This window comes from Acanthaster planci, unplaced genomic scaffold, assembly GCF_054643075.1.
Source record: "Acanthaster planci isolate LZ-2023a unplaced genomic scaffold, COTS_SCS Contig2, whole genome shotgun sequence".
In the NCBI taxonomy this organism is placed as follows: domain Eukaryota; kingdom Metazoa; phylum Echinodermata; class Asteroidea; order Valvatida; family Acanthasteridae; genus Acanthaster; species Acanthaster planci.
In genome coordinates, this window is record NW_028257626.1 from 30602 (window position 1) to 50179 (window position 19578).

General features: G+C 42.0%; 1 protein-coding gene across 5 annotated transcripts; it reads left to right on the forward strand.

Annotated features, from left to right (window-relative positions):
- Positions 1-142: 142 nt before the first annotated feature.
- LOC147795603 (uncharacterized) lies at positions 143-19197 on the forward strand. Of its 5 annotated transcripts, none has more exons than XM_087131568.1 (19): positions 143-323; positions 1950-2063; positions 3254-3316; positions 3727-3820; positions 4507-4586; positions 5368-5468; positions 7080-7224; positions 7851-7933; positions 8541-8623; positions 9908-10135; positions 11033-11225; positions 11964-12180; positions 12831-13207; positions 13694-13793; positions 14230-14908; positions 15074-15136; positions 15289-16905; positions 17460-17606; positions 18890-19197. In XM_087131568.1, the coding sequence occupies exons 1-19, from the start codon at positions 321-323 to the stop codon at positions 18967-18969; spliced, it is 4467 nt and encodes a 1488-aa protein (XP_086987694.1). In that variant the 5' UTR covers positions 143-320; the 3' UTR covers positions 18970-19197. The 5 variants fall into 5 exon arrangements, with proteins under 5 accessions (XP_086987694.1, XP_086987695.1, XP_086987696.1 ...); XM_087131569.1 differs by having other exon boundaries at positions 18893-19197; XM_087131570.1 differs by having other exon boundaries at positions 18896-19197.
- The last annotated feature ends 381 nt before the right edge of the window (positions 19198-19578 follow it).

The window sequence follows — 19578 nt, forward strand, 5'->3', positions numbered from 1 at the left end:
CCATATACCGACTGGGTGTCCGACTACGGATGACCTCAAACGTTAGACCCCACGTGATAAATGGCCAATGAGAGCGAGGGACCCCCCATGATAATGTTGTTGTGACATGATGTACAATTTACGCACGGTTTACGCACGTACGTGCGTACCCACGTATTTTAGCCGCACCGCTTGCACTACCAGCTGTAGTCTTTGGGACCTGCGTCCAAAATGTTTCCTGATTTTGCGCCGTAAATTCCTATAATTGGATTGATAAGAAGAGGCGGTTACGTAAAGTTTCCTGTCTGTAACTGTGGTTAGAAGTCCTTCGAAATCAAAATATGGTAAGGTCATATTCTTAGCATAAAAGAAGGTTAAAAACGTTCAAAAAAGCATTAGGGGTCTAACCATCACCATTTTCATTTTGTTTCAAGTTGTCAGTAACGTTAACGCGAATTTGCGCATTTTGCCGCAACGTGACAAAAGATGTTGCAGTCGCTCTGAAGTTAATTGATCATGTTAATATAAGGAAGTATGTATGACGAACGAAGAGGATTGTGTGCATTGTTGCCAGTTTTTATATGAAAGCAGCCGTCTTTTTGCAAACATTTCAGCATGTCAGAAGCATGATGATCATGTGGGGAATTAGAAACTGAATCATGTAATTTTTAATGTAACTTGTCATGCTTGTTTGATACTGCGATACGCGTACGTACATGTACGAAAAAGATTTGAATGGTACTTAATTGGTAGGCCTGATAAAATTGTGGAGTATGTTGCATTACACTGGCAGTGGTAAAGTGTAAGAAGAAACATCAAGATACCACATTCTTCTTGTATAAGATATCATGAAGATTTCACTTAACCAATGTCATGTAACATACACATCACATTTATACATGTATTTAAAAAGAAGCCTGTGACTTATTAGTACTCGCCCATGTCAGCTTTGTGCGCAACCTACAGAGTTGCAGATAAACACGACCAAATTCATTAGCACACTGAATTTTTTTCAGGAGTAGGCCTAAGTGTAAAATACAGGGTGACACGATTCTGTGGAGGTCTCCCTACATTTATTGGGAGGTGGAAGAGTCACAGATTTTACCTGAAATAAAGTATTGAGAGGCTTGGTAGCACGGAGATAAGGTCGTGGTTCTGGATCTAAACCTCTGAACAGGACAGGAAAAGGGAAAAGATCCCACCAGGGCTAGACTACTGGACTACCTTCATGTAGTTGTATCCTTGGCCCCACACCTACATGTACGGTACATCAAAAAAACATTAAAAAATGGACAGGCCCCAGCTTTCGTAAAAACATTTACGTTAAGTCCCATATTTCATGAAAGGAATATGGTAATCTTAAAGAACAGTCGTAAACAGCAATGCTTATACATGTACATGTATTCCTTGGGGTTGAATATGAAACCATTGCCACAATCTGACAGTGATACGGAACTCGATACAAATACTCGTGAGTTTTCTCACTGTGTATGTACGTACGGCTTCATCACCCATAACTGTTTGACATGAATTGGCTAAAAAGACAAGTCGTAGGATCTATGTGTGTATTGTCTGGCTCTGGGCCAAAAGATGCCGACAGTACTGCCTATTCAATGATCGGAAGTGAATTGGTGTAGTAATCAGATGGTACATGTAGCATTGAGACAACAAAAAGGAGAGCAGAATTTCACGAAAAGGAAAACTCTGGGAATTGCAGTTCTGGAGATGACTGCTTGACGGAGTAAAGCCATGTGAAAATGTGGGGCTTATTGTGAACTTCTCCATGAAGCATGAGTCTGTCTAGTTTTGGGTTTTTTTTACTTGTACTGGTAGGTGTAGAGCCAATGATATGGAGGTAGTCCAGTAGACTGGCTCTACTATGGGGCTACATTGGACTTGATTTTCCCTTTCAAACCTGCCAAGGGTACCATGTTTGTTATCCAATAGTTTCCTTTCTCTCCTCAAAACAGGCAGGCGGAGAAGAACCAGCCTTCCTCCCAGTCGGCACTGACGTCAGCGCCAAGTACAGAGGTGCTTTCTGTGAAGCTAAGGTGAAAATCATCAAGAAGTTGGTGAAGTGCAAGGTGAGTTGTGTGCGTTTGTCACCAGAGGCCATCCTCACAAGGCAGGTCACCAATTGCGCAAAACAGAAAATTCATGGCGAATGAAAAACCACAGCCAAAATGACACAAGATGTTTGTAATGTATGTTTTTGGTTCTACAACTCCCCAGGTGCTTATGTAAGAAAGCCTCCTCAGTCCTCCAAAAAGCAGCCATGTGCGTTTGAGCCAACGGCGGTGTCTTTATTCTTGCTTCAGTAAAAAGAATTACAAAACTGGGAGCAAATTTGTAGAGGCGCTCAGCAGAACTAGTTCTTTGTGGTGAACAAAAGTCAACAGAACCACTTTCAAACATTATTACATCACAAGTCATTTTTGCCTGTACCCTGTGTTTTGTTAAGTAAATAGTTTTTGCACTAAAAGCAACTTCTGTGCTCAAGCATCTCCATGAGGTGGGCTCTAGACATTTGAGGGAAGTTGATACATGTGTGAAGTGATAAATGATTAAGAGAATGAAATGTTACAAATCATTCAGTGTACAGATATTTGGTTATTTGCAAAACGTTCCTTTCTCCTTATCAATGCCATATGAGTTGGGTCCATAGTTAAGTGAAATGTATACATGTTCAACCATGTGTGAACAGGAAAATATGTTCTAAATACTTCTACTATAGTAAGAATGGCAAATCCATTCACTGTTTTTCAGGAGACTGTGGAGATTTCTTTGTTATTGTATATAGCTGATATTTTCTTTCCTAGTGATTGCTTCAAATGGTAAAATTCCACATTCACAATGTTTTTGCATGTAACAGACAAGCATACCGTCCTAGTTTTGGATAGTTAAAAATTGAAAACCATACATCACAATACATACATACATACAAAAACATGACATACATTCAAACATAGTGCTTTATCATACAAGTGCAAAATAGCTTTCCTTTTATTCAGAATTGTGTTGCGTCCAAAATGTTTTGTGTGGTGAAAATGTCCCTTTTTTTCAAATGGGCTTGTAGTGTGCAACATTCAAAAACTCAGTCTTGAAGTTGGATTTATCTGTAAAATTGGATTGTTGGATTTATCTTTCTCGAAAGAAAGACATCAGTTATAGTCGATCATTTTACCACAGTATACAGGTTGTTTTCTCAGGATGTCGAATTCGGTTTCCATTAAAAAACATTACAAGCATAGTTGTAATGGTTGATTTATTTCAGATCAACTTTACTGATGCTGCCAATGCAGTGGTTTCCGATGACTGCGTTAAGGGGAACCTCAAGGTGAGCATGCAGTGCCTTGTGAAACAAGGACTTGCTCATTTCATAAGATTTTATGCTATGTAAAGACAAGCGTTAGGTGAGTTCTGAGTTACTTCATTGCTCAAGTCTTGTCTTGTGGAGATGTACATGTAAATATCCATTCACAATTCTGTACTAAGAGCAGCAGAAAAGGAAATAGCGTTGTCCAGAAAGCATGTTCTATAAATACATGATGCATATAAATCAAGCAATATGATTTACTTGCGTCCTTGTGAATTTGAAAGAAATTTCACTAATTAGATATCTACCGTATACATGGCTTGAAGTGTTGATTTTTTAATTTATATAACCAAGAAACTCTGCTATTTCATTCTGGTCAAGTGATTTTTCTTTGTAACATATTTGAAACTGCTCACTTTTGCAATTGTTAGGTTGGAGCGATGGTTGAGGCCAAACATCCAGAGACAGACACCTGGATGAAGGGTGTTATCATGAAGCTGACTGATGCCAGTACATACACAGTGGGTAGGTCCTTCCAAACAGGATTTGAACTTAAGACCTTAGTTATGCCGGAGCAGCTCATTACCAACTAAGGCATCCAGCCCCTTGCTGTTAGTTTGTCATTGTGTTTGGTCGTAGGGGCAGTAGTTAAAAGCAGTACAGTGTGTGCGTTTTTTGTGATTGGATTGTGCCAAAGGTTTGATGTATTGGCCGCTCATGTTTTTACAAACCTGGGAAATTTGTGCATAAAGCTTTATTGCGGAGTTGGGCAGTGTGCTTAGTAATTACATGACATCCTGGCTAGAGCATTGATTCAAGGGTTCTGGTAGGAGTTATTTATTCTTATATGGAAAGTCAAGTGATTTACATGTAGTGTGCTTCAGCAGTTCTTCAAAAGGAAAGAGCCAGGTTTCCTTTTGTTTATGGCCTTAAAAATCTCCACCACGCGATTTCAAATTTTCTTAACATTTTTTCCTGAAACGGTACCATGTATGTTGCTAATTTTTTTTTATCCCATAGAGCAAAGATTTTTCAACTACCAATAATTCTCACTACGGTCTTATGAGCACTTTTTGCTGTGCATTTTAAACAAAGATCCGCACTTGTTGATGGCACTTGTAATTCATCTGTGCATACCACCCCCAAAAGCAGAGCCCTTCATCCAGTAAAGGACATGCTGAAAGCATTTTATTGATAATTTTCTTTCTCAGTTTTTGATGATGGAGATGAGAAGACTTTGAGGAGGACGTCGCTGTGTCTGCAAGGAGAGCGACACTTCAATGAGAGTGAGGTATGTAAAGCTCAAGAAAGTCATTCGGCTCTTCTGTTAATTTTTTTTTTGGCTGTTGAGTCTCACTGTGGTTCAAGTAATGTCTGTTGCCTTGAATCAAATAGAATGAAGCTTACACTACAGGTCCATCCCATGCAGAAACCGCAATGTATCTATTTTGTGTGCTGTGTAACAGTTATGGTACCCCAAAAGGAATTTTCAAAGGTAAATTACTGAATTAAGAAAACTTACCACTCACCGGTGAAAAACAGCACTACTGTCATCTTTCATCATCTTCAACAAGCTACAGCTTTGTTTGGATCCACTCTTCATGATTAAGGCTGTTCTTATTGCTCCTCCCATTCTACATTTTTCTCTTGGTCTAGCCAGCACATGCTGTCCAATGGTTTATGTTTTCTTTCTTCATCTTTTTATTTTTTCAATTTGGCTTAATTTGAACTACATTGTTAATTCATTTATCTAATAATCAGTCACACTTGTCAATGGTTCAATTTGTAAAAGATTTTCTGTTCCAGCCTTAATTTCTAACTATTGCTTCATCAACATTAAGGCTGTTTCTTCTGATTCATGTTTATGTTTATGATGTTCTAGGTTTCCTTCATTCCTGTATTATTTTTAGTTGTTGATATATAATGTTTGTAAGTAGAAGATTTCAGCTCAAACTGCCCATTCCATAATGCTGAGTCAAATTTGTGCATTGGCAAATCAGAGGACTGAAATCTAACGTACATGTGACACAGCAATTCCTATTTTCATCATCCCCTTTTATTGTGCCATTCAGACCTTGGACCACTTGCCTCTAACCGATCCTGAGAACTTTGGCACACCTGTCATGCGTGAAAGCCAAAGCAAGAAGAAGCGTCGGCTTAGCACCCGCTCACAGTAAGCTGGAAAAGACTATAAACAGAACTTTTAAGAAAATAAACATATTTGATCTGAGTTGTTCTGGGCCTTCAGCCTCAGGGCATTGCATGGGAGATTTGTTTGCTGGGAAAAAAGTCAGTCGAATACCGGTCACAGGCTGTATACACGGCGTGAAATTTTAACTGTTCTGCTTTGCAGAGCTTTGCCGTGCTTTTAAATCTGTATACATGACAATTTCTGCATTAAAAAAAAACAGGGAATTTTTAACTTTTTGAAATGAATTTCTGAGTGATACTTGAGGTTGGAGTATTTGAAAAAGACATTTTACTGAGTGAAATCAAGAATTCCTCATATCACCAAAAAGAATTTGAAAAATAGATTTTGTCATGTATTCCTTCCTCTTAAACTTAACAAATCTGGACAGGCACACGCATCTAATGCATACTGATCTCTGATCCCATTTGCAAACAGAAAACCAGTGGCCACAACCATGCACATTACCTTTGCTGAAATAAGTCTTGACATTTTGGTTTTAAACCTTGAAGCACTAGTCTTTGTGAGTTCATTTGCAGAACAAACTAGAAAAATGTCAATGCTACATGTAATTGTTGATTTTTGGGTTAAACTGTATTTTGTCTCTGAGTTTTCAAGCGTAGATAATTTCCTTTGAAGAAAATACGTTATTAGCACACATACTTTTATTGATTTTTACAAATGTTATCATTGGCCTCAAGGCTTAACCAAATCAGATTCAGCTTTTCTGGGGGGGGGGGAGAATTTGATAGGGGACACCGGTAGATTAACACTTTTTCTATATTGATAATTATCCGCAATCATGTTCATTACTTAAATTATGCACATATTAATCATTGAAGTACGCATATTTTCTGCATATAGTCACTTTTTGCACAAATCTCCAAAGTACCCAATTGACTTGAAACTGAAACACAAACGTGATTTAAAATTTGCATAAGATACCAGCATATGCAGTGATTGCTTTGATATTCTTTGGCCATTTGCATATTTTGTGCATGAAATTTGCATACACATAATCATGCATTGACTGTGTAGGCATCGTGTATTTCAGCAGTTTTATTCCTGTTTGTATTTTATTGGGTTTGTTTTCATACATTCTATTGCTCCTGCATCAGATATGACATTGATAATAAGAAAGAAAAGTTCACCTTGATAGAAAAAAGTTTGTATACCACCTTCTTTGTACGCATGCATATGGAAACTTCAGTTTTTTTGATGACCTTAGGACCCCTAAGAGCCATGTAACATGAAAATGTTCTGTCTAGTTTTTGACAATTTGGTATCAAAAGTTGTGCAAGTTTGTCAGTAAAAGGTCATAGAAGGACAGTGTAATATTTGTAGCAGTTTGGGAGTGGTGGCATAAGTTCCACAGTGCGGGTCAAATCGTCTGTATTGGGTCAAATCTTAATTACGTACATAAAGAACACATTACCACCATTACTGCTGCTCAAAGAGCTACATTATTTTTTATTCCTGCTCATCTGGTCCTTAAAGCATTCATTAAACCATCTCAGTTCTCTTGAGATGCTGCCGTTTCTTCAGCATTGCATAACCCCCCAAGCGATGCGGCTTTTCTTCCATTTGGTTGCTCAGTGCGGACGAGGAGGACGAGGAGGAAGACAGTGATGTTGAGCCCTCGCCCAAGACAGCCAGGAGAGAGGACAGGGAGGACAGCATTGGCAAGGTCATCGTTGTGGAGACCAATGACAAGCGCAAGAATGCCTGGTTCCCTGCACTGGTATGTCATCTTTCGGTTTTCTGGGTCATTCACGTCGATCCTGCGTGTGGCATCGCAGCTGTGTTAAATGGTGGTGTTGAACTAATGATTTACAATCACTATAATGTGATGCTAAACACATCAGTTGGCATATATTATCTACTTGACTATGGTACAACTTGATAGAATGTGGTTCAAAGGGTCCTTGGAAGTGTGTAGAAGTTGGGTATAAGGCATGTAAATTCACTGATTTCCTTGTCTTTTACTGGCTTAGTATGCTATCACAGGTTGACTGACGCTGTGTGACATTGCGTGTGGCATGTAATGTCCTCATATTTAGTTGAGTGTATCTTGTCACTGTAAACTGTCTCTACAATGCCACACATCTGCCACCATTCTGCCACTTTACTACAGCCTGAGTTACAGTTTGTGCCGGGGTCATTGTAGCAGATATCAATGGAACAAAAAGGAAGAAGTCTTAGGGAAACATTAAGCATGGCCTCCATTGCTGTTAAATTCTAGCCTGTGTGCTGAAGTGGTACATATTTGCAGAAATAAGTAATGTCTCCTGTTAATGTAAGTTTGTAAACCTTGTTAACATTTTGCATTCAAATTTAATTTAAATTTTTAAAATGTTTTTTATCAAGGTTGTAGACCCAACAAGTGCAAAAGATATTCAGCCCAAATCCAAGGATCATGTAGTAGCCAGGTCATTCAAGGACAACCGATAGTAAGTGACTTCCCTATTTTCCACATCATTAATCCGTCTGTTGCAGGTCATAATGCCTGTGCTTTCCTGACAGTTGTTATGTTAGGCACACTGCTTGGGGTGCTGTTTGGGTTTGGAGGGTCTGTATAGTTGGCCAGTGGGAGACTCCGAGACGCTTGGAGGCAGCAGACGTACTGGTCCTTCTTCACAGTACTGCACATGCTCAGAACAATGCACACATGCTCAGAACAATGCGCACATGCTCAGAACTGGTAAAAAGGGGCCAGTATGCTTGCCGTCACCAAGCGTCTCGAAGTCTCCCATTGGATCATTGCTCTGTGAGGGCCCAATCTGTTATGAAGTAAGACTTAACCTGTAAGATAGCTTGCTTTCTAACCTCGCTTTTGAAGGGAAAATTAAGAGGAATCAAGGTAGTAGTAATTATGGCCCCCTAGGGCAAAGGATATGTAAGTCATGCAATATGTAGTAATTGGTCTTGTAGCCTAAGTAAGTCATCATGTGGTTATTTAAGTGAATCTGTGTTTCTCTTTCAGACTTGGTTTGTATTCTTTGTTGACCGAAACAGTACGGCTTGATTGTGTAATTTGGATGGGTCTTTTACTTACAGTTATAGCATTGACAAGCAGAATCGCCGAGCGTTTGCCTCCAAGGATCACAACTACAAGGGAGACTTAGCAACTCTGAAAACAGGTCGGCCAAGTTTTTCTGTTTTGATGAGCGAGTTGAGGAGGGGAACTGACACAGAACAGTTTGCAGTACAAACAAAACCAAAAATTATGTATCTGGGAATACCCTGTTCTGCAGCTCTAAGTTTTCTGGTTCTATAAACTTGCATCAGTGCAGTGCCAAGGACCCATGGACAATTCCACACCAACTGTGACATGACTGCCAATGTTTCAAATTGACTTTACAATTTTTTTTCTCCACTATTGCTGGTTAGGGTACACCTCAATTTAATGAATCTGAGATGATATCACGGCAATTCCATATGGAAAGTTATTATTAATAAAATAATTCTTAACATCTGTTTTCTTTACATGTATATTTCCTGCACGTGTAACGTCTGTAACATAAAATGTAGCCTCCATAACAGCTTTAACGTCGTCGTAACAGTCATAACGTCTGCAACAGTACTTTTTTCTAACTTTCAATTCATGCCCGGATAGAATGGACTCAGACCAACAGCAACAACATTTTGTATAAAAAGCTAAAGGAAACAGTTTCACAGAGTTTTACTTAAATATACAAAGGTTATGTCTGTAAGACTCATTTCCCACCCTTGTGGCTAATTAATTGGTGCAGCTAAAACAAAGTTTTTTTAATTTAACATTTGAATAAAGGCTGCAAGTATGAAAGCAAATAAAGTGTTCTTTTTCCACCACAAGTTAATTTGTCTATCAATTTACACTTGGAAGGTGCATACAAACGTAACGTCCGTAATGATGGAATTGCCCCTATAGCTCAATATTCTATCTAGTTGACAACTGGCATCAATGATAAAGTGTTTTTTATGCCTCCAACTTGTGTGAATCTAGCTGGAGTATGAGCCTGACAGGCTGTATGCAGTGTGGTGTCCTAATTCAGTGCTATTGTTAGTCAACATTGTTTAACTCTACCCTCCCAGATCCTTGAGTATTGACCAGGAGGCTCTGGAGGAACTTGTAGGGTTGAGGAAGGTAGAGTCCAGCCATTACGACTGAACAACAGACTTAAATTTGCCCTATGGACACAGAGAATGTGGGATTAGGTTGGAGCACAGTGAAGGATTTTAGAGAAACGGGAAATGCTCCCACCTGAGGCAGCCTTGGGAATTTAGGGTTGCGCAGGGTACCACCTTGTCTGATACTGAGCTAATAGAAAGATTGCACTTGGCTTTTTTCCAATGGTTCCTTGCCAAGTTAAAGGAGCCATTACCAAATACCAGCTGCGAGGGGTCTGTGGTCGATGACAAGTTGCCTTATTTGTTGTTTGCAGCTGTGGAAAAGGCCGTCCACTTCGTAGAGACGGGCCAGCTCCCCAGCAACTGGGACCCAGACATGCTGAAGAGGAATCGCAAGGGGAAAGGGGGCAAGAGCGACAGAGACAAGGGGGATGGGGAGGAGGAGGAGGAAGAGGAGAGTGAAGATGACTCGGATGACGATGAGTATGATGAACAGAAGGATGCTTGGCTGGCATCACTTCACAAGTTCATGGAGGAGAGAAGTAAGCTGAATCTGTCCTCAGAATCACGGTTAATGCTTAAAGGGCCCTTCAGTTGACAATGTTAGTTTTGGACAATTTGTAGGAGTAGGAATGTAATGGTGAGTGAGACGGTCCAAAATACTTGGTTGTGGCCAGCAATAACCTGCACACCCATGGATCGTGATTTTCCGTGTAATAGAAACATTTCAACTGAAATGTAGACCGAGAAGCAGGTGGTGACTTTGGTACCCACCGCAGTATCTGATGTGATTCAACCAGTTGACCTGGACGGGCTTGGACGTCGAGCTCTAGTGAGCAGAAAGTTATGGGTTCTAATCTCACCAAAGGAAGCTTGAAAAAAAAATCTTTTCCAAAAATGCTCAGAAAGCCCTGAGAATACAGAGCTTTATTAATTGTTGTTGGAGGGCAAACCAAGTATTGACTGGTGTTGATGCTGTCCATGGGCCTTGTGATTGTTTTTGACTTATCAATGGCTCTGTTGGAAACCTTCATTACTGTATTCTTTGACACAGCGATATGCCACCACTATTCTGTATGGTGTGGAAATATTCTGCCCTTACATCACTTGTTACAGTTGAAACACCACAAATGCATTGCGCGATCTTGCTACAGTTGTGTGAAAGTTTGGTCATCTTTCAAGAGGTCTTGTTTTCAGAGTATTAAAAGAGAACAGTTCATAGATTCATTAACCTTAGCCAACTCATGCCAGTGGCAATATTTCAGGTGTTGTGCAATACTAATTATGAAAGTTATTCTTTTGTGCAATTGGAAGAATAATTTCATTTGATAACTAATGTTCCATTCCACCTGTCACCTCAAGAAATTGTTCTTACCTTTGCACTCATAAACATTCATAAATATTTATGCGTTCAATTTGTAATGCTTCGTGTATCCTAGGCACACCAATCAACAAGCCGCCCGTTTTGGGCTTCCGCGACCTGAACCTCTACAAGCTCTACAAGTTGGTCCAGGACTTTGGGGGTTGCCGCAAGGTGACCGACAAGCAGAAGTGGCGCCACATCGCCACCAAGATGGGCATCCCTGCTGTCACCACCTCCCAGCCCTACAACATCAAAGCTGCCTATAACAAGTAGGTCAAGGACAACTTACTGGCCGTTGTCGTCCAATTATACAGACCCTTCCAGTGAATTTGGCTCCTCTGCCTTCATGTTTCACATACTGTGACAATAAACAAACTGTCGTTTGTGTTGCTGTTGTAGAACACAGCCCAGCGCATTTTTGAAGAGGAAAATGTTTGCGCTTCATGTTTTAGTTAAAAACACAGCTGACTTTCACTTGACGCTGGTTGTACATTGCCATTTCCGTCATGCGGATCTCCCTGGTTTGTGACCAACAAGTTCAAAACTCTCTGTGTCAGTCAGTGGGTTTTCCCATCAATTTTTAGCAGTTGTGACGATGCATTTAAAGCCACGACCTTTGATTAGTCAATTGAATTAGTGTGTTTCAAATACTTTGCAGGCTTACTTGCAGATGAGAATACTGAATCAATAAGTCTTCCATAGTAAAACACGTCACCAAAGTCAGTGTCACTGGGCTGGTTGTCACAGTGCCAAAATTAATCCAGTTTCATTATCTGTGAATTAAAATTGATCAGTTGCATACCTTTTCCATGTTATACATAGAGATGCCAGACAGTTTTCATGTTAACAAAAGCGTGTGGTCTTTAGTTCCTATGAATTACAATTCTATTTGTCATGAGAACAAAACCTCTGATATTGAGACAGGTTCCAGCAGTCGAGCAACCCAGGTTTATAATACCGACTTCATTTATATGTATGTAATGACATTTCAACCTCTTTCCCACCAGGTACCTATACGCGTTTGAAGAGTACAACCGCAAGCTGGGTCCCGGCATCTCGTTGCCCAGGACGCGACGCCGGTCCTCCTACAATGAACACTGGTCCATGCCATCTCTGCCTATCCTGACAAAGATTGAAAAGACCCCACCCCCATCCAAAAAGGCACAGGAGGAGTCGGAGAGCGAGGAGGAGCCATTGATCACATCACCCAGATCAAAGAAGAAGGTGAGATCTCTGCCCTACCTCTCTTTTTCCACCTCCTTTCTCCCACTATGGCCCTTTTCCAATACTCAACTTCGTCTCCGTCTCGGGCTTCTTTCCCAAAACCAATCCCCGATTGTGGGCCTGAAGCGTTTAATTACATTGGATTACTGTAATTTTTGGCTTTCTTGCATCTTGTTTGATGTTCTGTGGCACTATTAGACTGATTACTGAGCTAGTAAAAAAAGTTGAAGCCTGAGACGAAGCCGAAGTTGAGTATTGGAAAACGGCCCATGCTCGCTACACCCATCCACCTCACCCCCAGACACCAAAACACACATTTATGTATGAGTTGTTGACATGACGATCAAGGGCCACAGAGAAAATACTTGTGGTGCATGGTTCAAGTTTTCCAATCTTGCACATGTATTTCAGACAGTCAGCATTAATGTTCTAGATGAACACTTAGGGTAAGACTGTTCTAAGGAATGGTCTCACAAATTTCATTACTGTTCACAAACTTGCAGATAATTTCAACAGAGTTCTTTCAAGAAAGGTAACAGTGACGGAAAGCGCTTTTAAATTTCTTAAATTTTCTGTCACTTTCTGTGACACCGACTGTTATAAGCCTTTTAAAACTTATTAATTAGTTGTTTTGTTTGCTTGTTTACCAGGGCAACAAGAAGTCCGAAAGCAAAACTGAGAAGGAAACGCCAGACAAGAAGGACGTCAAGACGAGAGAGAAGGAGCGCAAGGAGGAGGAGAAGAAACAGAAGGAGAAGGAAAGGTTAGAGAAGGAGAAGCGGGAAAAGGCCGAGGAGGAAAAGAAGGAAAAGATCCGGCAGGAGAAGGAGAAGAAGGACAAGGAGAAAGCCGCCAAGGAGAAGAAGGACGGCAAGAAGGAAGACAAGGAGGCAGAGCAGCAGAGACAGAGACGGCTCAAGGAGAAAGAGAAGGACGCTAAGAGGCGGCGGGACCCACGGACACTGGAGGGACCCAGTGGCGACAAGGAAGAGGACGATGACTCAGGAAATGACACGCCTGCGCAAAAGTAGGTGACTGGAGGCAGATCCTTCCAAACCCGCTGCGAGGTTTGAAGAGATTTTGCAAGGTTAAGAAAAGTACAGCCCAGCTTGTACTGCTTGATGTAGGACCCTTGACAGAAGGGGCTGCTTGGATCTTGCAAAATACACAATTTACAAGAACTGGGGAAAGTTTTCAGAACTCCATGACTAAAGACAGTTTCTTCCTTTTTAATGACATTTTGAATTGATAATCTGCAATTCTCTGGGATATTATTTATAAAAAAGTTCACAATATTGTGATTTACAAAACAGCCACATTTATCTCAGTTTAATGAGAGTTCACATTGATATCAACTTTCCTGGGAAATAACAGTATTCACATAAGTCACAGGGAATAGGAATGGACTGGAAAAGCTTTTCTGACAATACCAGCACACCAATGAGAAGCACTACAAGTAGTCACTTGGCTGTTAAGACTGACCGTCCCATAATTTTTCTGTTCACGCTTTCAGACAAGACCCTGACCCTTCGATCCAGGCTGACTTTGAGATTGGGGAGAAGATCAAAGTACAGTATGGCCGAGGCAGAACGCAGAAGATATACGAGGCAAAGGTATGAACACCTGCATCTCTAAGGAGCTCAGCTCAAATAGCCTAACATTTCTAAGTCGTGATTATTGTACTTCAAAAATGTATTTACAAATAAGCAATATCATTCAGTGAATACTTTTTGGTATTGAGGGATCTTCCCTGTGATGAGTTTTGCTCCAATTGCATAATACCTCCATGCCATGATTATTTATACTTCAAGAATGTATTTGCACAGGAACAAACTGTGTAGTGAATGATTTGGAGTGTGGTAGCTTCTACTTTTCCAGTAAGATACTCAACTGTTTGTCATAGCTGCACCATTACAGGCTGATGTAAATGATTTACAATTAAACAAACTGATCAGTATTTTTACCCTCAAAAAGTACCAGAGCGTCCAACATGATTGCAGTTGAGAAATGTCTGACAGACCCTGACCATCTTTTATGTGTTGTCTACAGATTGTCGATTATGAAATTGAGGACGGACGTGTGGTGTACACTATTCATTACATGGGCTGGAATGTCCGCTTTGATGAGGTCATCACGGCTGACCGCATCCTGGGATGGGCCGAGAAGAAACGAGAGAGGCAACAGAAGGAGCGGGAGAAGGAGCGGAAGGAGAAAGAGATGGAAGCTGAGCGGGAACGCAAGGAGAAAGAGGAGAGGGAAAAGGCCAGACGGGAGCACGAAAAGGCCCAGGAGAAGGAGCAGAGGGAAAGAGAGCGGAAAGAAAAGGAGAAAAAGGAAAGGGAAAAAAAGGAGAAAGAGGAGAAGGAGAGGGAGGAACGGGAAAGGGCGGAGCAGGAAGTGAAGCAGAAGAAGCTGGACAAGGAGCGGGAGAAGGAGAAAGAGCTGAGGAAGGCAGCAGAAGAGAAGGCAGAGAAAGAAAAGAGCCAGGGGAAGAGTTCGGGAAAGAGAGGCCGGCCCTCGGCATCCAAGACGCAAACACCCACTCCGGTGACCAGCTCCTCGGCCAACACTACCCTCACAGTTGCCACCGGGACCCCAACCAGGTCCACCTCCCCGCAGGAAGGCAGTGCCGGCAAGTCACCGGTTCTGAGCAGGTCTTATCCTACTCGCGCCAGGAGATCGGACAGGAAGAGCTTGTCAGAATCACCCTTTGCTTCTGGTCTTCCAGGTAGGTCATGTCCACACGAATAGTTTTGTTTGTGATGACTACTTAAACTCAGAAGTTTGCTTCTCCTCCAGAGATTTTAAGTTAAATAAAAATGTTCAGATTTGGAGAAAGTGTTCCCTCAGAGTGAATTACAAATGAATTTCTTGCATTTGCTTTTCCTTGCAGACAAACCTAGGCCAAGGAGAAGTTCTGGATACTCTGAAAGTATCTCTAGAAGCGAACGGGATAGTAAGTGTTGTAACATTTGTCAGGTTGTCATTTTTGTGCAGGTTTTTTTCCCATTCCTTTTCATCCTATCTCTGTAATCACCTTTGCGCAGGAAAGCATAACGTTAACGTAATATGAAGTATCTATCAACAATTCGTCAATTTTCTCTGCAGCTTCTGACAGTGAGACTGAGGAAGTGGAAGGAAGTAGTTCACAGGAGAGTGAATCCCTGCCCCCAGAAACCAAGCACAGCCCAGAGAGTGTCAACGAGGAAGAGAAGGTCAAGAAGGATTCCGAAGAGCCAGAGCCCCAGCCAGAAATTGCCCTGGAGAAGCTGAAGGAAGACAATCTGGACCTGAAGGAGACAAAGAAGGAGAAAGAAGACGAGGAGGTAGTTTCTAAGGAAGAGGCAGCTAAGAAGCCCAGAGATGCTGATGTGAGTGATTCTTCAGAGGAAAGAGTAAAGGAAGGAGAGAAAGAAGAGAAAGGAAAGGGGGATCGAGAGATGGAGCAAGAGAAGATGCAGGTTTTACCAGAGGAGAAGCCACCGGATCTGACACTACAAGATGAGCCTCCGGTAAAAGCAGAGGAAACCTCCAAGAAGAAAGAGAAGAAGGAGAGGAAAGACTCAAAGAAGGAAGGTAAGAGCAAGTCCAAGAAGGAGAGCAAAGCCAAGAAGGAGCAGTCTCGTCAGAGCTCAGGGGATGCCAAGAAAGAGACCAAAGGGAGGAAAGAGTCGGGAAAGAAGTCGCAGGCAAAAGCCGAAGCTGCCAAGGAGAAGGAGCAAGAGAAGGACAGGAAGGAGCAGCAGGAGGTAGTCCAGGAGAAGGCAGTGACTGTCAAGCCCGAGGTGGAAGAAGACAGCAAGAAGAGGAAGGGAAGGAAGCGTTCCAGTCGCAAGAGTCTTGAGGGCAAGGTGAAAGTAAAAGAGGAGGGGGACAAGGATGAAACTCCTGCTGAACCCCCAGAAAAGAAGAGGAAAGAATCCGACACGAAGCACAGTAAGAAAGCAGAGGCTGTCAAATCTGACAGCAAACAAGAAGCAAGTTCCAAGGATAAGTCGATGGACTCTGAGAATGTTGAGAAATTCCCAGCCACCTCTGAGCCGAGCAGCAGCAGCTCTGTTCCATTGAAGCCAGCTTTTAATTGTAAGGGCAAACTTCTGCTGTCCACCCCACCAACTTCACCAGAGAACTCCCCTGCTGCGCCGTCCTCGCCAGCGGGCCACGATGTCACCAAGGGCCTCCACCCAGAAGCAGACGACGAGCACATCAGTAGCAAGTCCGACAGTGATGCCCTTATTGAGGTGAGTAGCCTCGGGGAGTCCAGCCAAGCGGTCCGACGGCATTCCCCCAATCTTGATGCCAGCAGTTCCAGCAGTGGTGCTGAGGTCGGCGTGGGCCACGGCCCTGCCATGTCAGCAGCTGCAGACACAAGAACTGTAAAGATCGATTCAGCAGCAGACACTGCATCTCCCAAGAAGCGAAAACGGCACACCTCCGAGTCAGAGAATACGCACAAGCGGTCTCGCAAGCGCAGCCGACGTCAGTCCTCGATCTCCGCTTCGGTCGCTGAACGGCGTAGGTCGTCCACCAGGGACCAACCCCGCAACAGCAGCAGCGACACAGATGAAACCCAGTCAGACGCAAAACATCACCACACTAGCCACAGAGCAGAGAGACGAGACCCGGAGAAGAGGTCAACGGAAACACTTCCGAAGGTCAGCAGTAGTGGCGGCACCAGCAAGGTAGAAGGGCCACCTATAGAACGCAAGTGGAACTTCTTAATAGGTGTGTATATCTCTCTCTTAGTCAGTATCCATGTACATCTACATGTTCCAGACATAGATTCATAGGGTACTAGATGCATCTGTTGACAGTGTTCATGTTGTTCTATACATGTGGCTATGTTAAAAGAGTAAAGTAACCAGTAAGTCCTCAAAACGAATTACCATTATCTCCAGAATAAGCAATGTTTACATTCATTTTTTTCAGCTTTTCAAAAATTTTTCTAACGATCATTCCAACCACGTCAAGAATGTAAATTTTAAGGTTGATCTCGCTGTGTAGTTTACAGCCCCCTTTTGTGTCTGTATTAAAGCCTATATGCTGTGGAGTGCATGTTAGCATCTCAGACTGCTGTGATAACTCACTTGTTATCCTGTTGCTGTGTGCACAGTTTGTACCATTCGTGTAGTTCGGTTGACAGTGTGGAATGGATGCTGGCGGCACTGATACAGAGACACCTGTTGTCCTCGTAAAGTGTGTCATGGTAGAAGTCTGTACTTCATCAGATGGTTCTCTAGACACTCTGTATAATTGGTTGTGGTATTTCTAATGCGTAGATGTGAGCCACATCAAAGATCCCGAGGAGAGGATAGCACTGATCCAGAGGCAGTTGAACGAGCTCCGTAAGATCTACATGCAACTCAAGCAAGAGGTGGCCACCATCGACCGACGGAGGAAAAAATTCCGACGAAAAGAAAGGGAAGGTGAGTCAGGTCACTAAAAGGTGTACACACAACACTTTAAATAGCGCCTAAATCATTAATGCGACCAAATTTTTGCTAATGCGATCATATTTTCACCTTACAGTCGCCATTTGGGACTTAAGATTGCTTAAAAAATGCATTCAAAATGTACTTGAACACTTTTGATATTTGAGTATGCTTAAAATCAAAAAGCAATGATTATGTACTCCAAATTCGTTCCAGAAAAGTAGAAATAGCAGCGCAAAACGCTTCGTGAATTAAAAGCTTACCGTGTGTGTTGTACATGTACATATACAATACTGTACATGTGTCCCAATCAAACGCACTTGTTGGCTGGTTTCCTTTCTAAAGATACGTTGTTAATGCACTCTATACGGACACCAGGGCCATTTTGCAAACCACGTAACTGAAGCCTGAAACGGAGTTCATGCCGGAATTAAAGGGTGTCGCTGTGATTGAGAGTGTTGGAAATATCATGCAGCAGGGTGTCGCCCGACATGCTGAAACTACGGACTTTTGAATGTCCATAGCTGAACCCCTCAGAGTGAACCCTGATTTCGTGGATTGACTTCATCGGCGCTCTTATACATACATGCAAGTTATGTGGGGCACGTACACATGTATGCCGCACCGCGCCGGGTCATGATTCTGCGGCATGGATGGACGATGTACATGTAAACATAGGGTATTTATAGTATATGTGTGTACGTACATGTATGGTCATGAATATTCAGCGCACATGATTACTAAACTTTCATTAAAGTGCTGGTGTCCCATTAAGAGCCAATGGCTACCAAACAAATTTTTTTATGTTTAAAGGGTTATCTACGTGGGAAGTGGAAGTGGCCCTGTGAGACTTACTCATGAAAGCAAGTGAAGAATACTGTACCTTCACGTTCTGGTTCATGCTTGTGTTTGAGAAGTTTTCAACAGAATGAGCACAAACTGCCACAACCCTTGAAAGGAAAGCATGTGCGTGGGAGTGCACAAAGAATGGGGTGCTCAGTAGGTGTTTGCCAGTAACATTCATGTCCGTATTTTTTACTACCAGGGGCAAAATGACAGTCAGAATCAGTTACATATGTCAAGCTTTGTTCGAGTCAAGTCCAAGTCCCAAGTATCAGGAGTATGTCCAAGCAGGTCCAAAAACTGGAATATCTGCCCAAGCCTCAACGTTAACTTGATCCTTTGACGTAAGCCCAGATTGGATGTAAATGGCAGACCTGACATCTTATCATTTATGAGGTTTTTTTTTTTTTTTTGGCTCTTATTTCTTTGTACAGCAGCAGCAGCAGCAGCAGCAGCAGCAGCTCTGGCTGCACAGAAACATGCTTCTGAAAAGAAGGCAGCGGACAGCACGTAGACGTCAATTCCATTTTTTCCGTTTCCCCCCCTTAACTTTTTAACTACACTTATCTCTTTGTAAAATAATCCCTCGTGCCAAAAACTGGTCACAGATTTCTTATTTATGTCTCTCCTTTTATTGCCAAGAGAATAATTGTCTTCTGGATACCGGAGTAGATTGAGAGAGATTTTTTTTATGAGGGGAAAACTCTGAATGGAATTAAAGCATTCGCAATAATCACCGAAAGCTGTTTTTGCATATTTGTGTATATCAGATGGAGTATTGTAGTTTTATCATTGCATATTGTGTCGATGAGACAAAGCCTTGATGAAACGTTGACACCAACATTTTTTAACAAAACCAATACACAGTTAGTGATGGCATTTTGGTTTAACACAGGTATGTGGGTTGAGGTTCACTGTATGCAGGCCCTAAATCATTATCACTGGATTTCTATTTCCTGGACATCAAACATTTGGACAAGGGTAGAAATTGATATCCACAAAATGTAGTTTTTTGACCATGTGATGCGCTGGATGCCTAAGTGTTGAAGGGGACTGTTTTTTAAGTCTGGAGGGGAAAATCATTATTGGGAGTTTCAAGAGTGCCGAGGAACAATTTAGGATA

Bases quoted from the DNA above. Each gene is read 5' to 3' on its own strand.
- LOC147795603 (XM_087131568.1), top strand. The intron at 14,909-15,073 runs GTAGGTCATGTC...TTTTCCTTGCAG, and splicing joins CTTTGCTTCTGGTCTTCCAG to ACAAACCTAGGCCAAGGAGA. The intron at 17,607-18,889 runs GTGAGTCAGGTC...TTCTTTGTACAG, and splicing joins CCGACGAAAAGAAAGGGAAG to CAGCAGCAGCAGCAGCAGCA.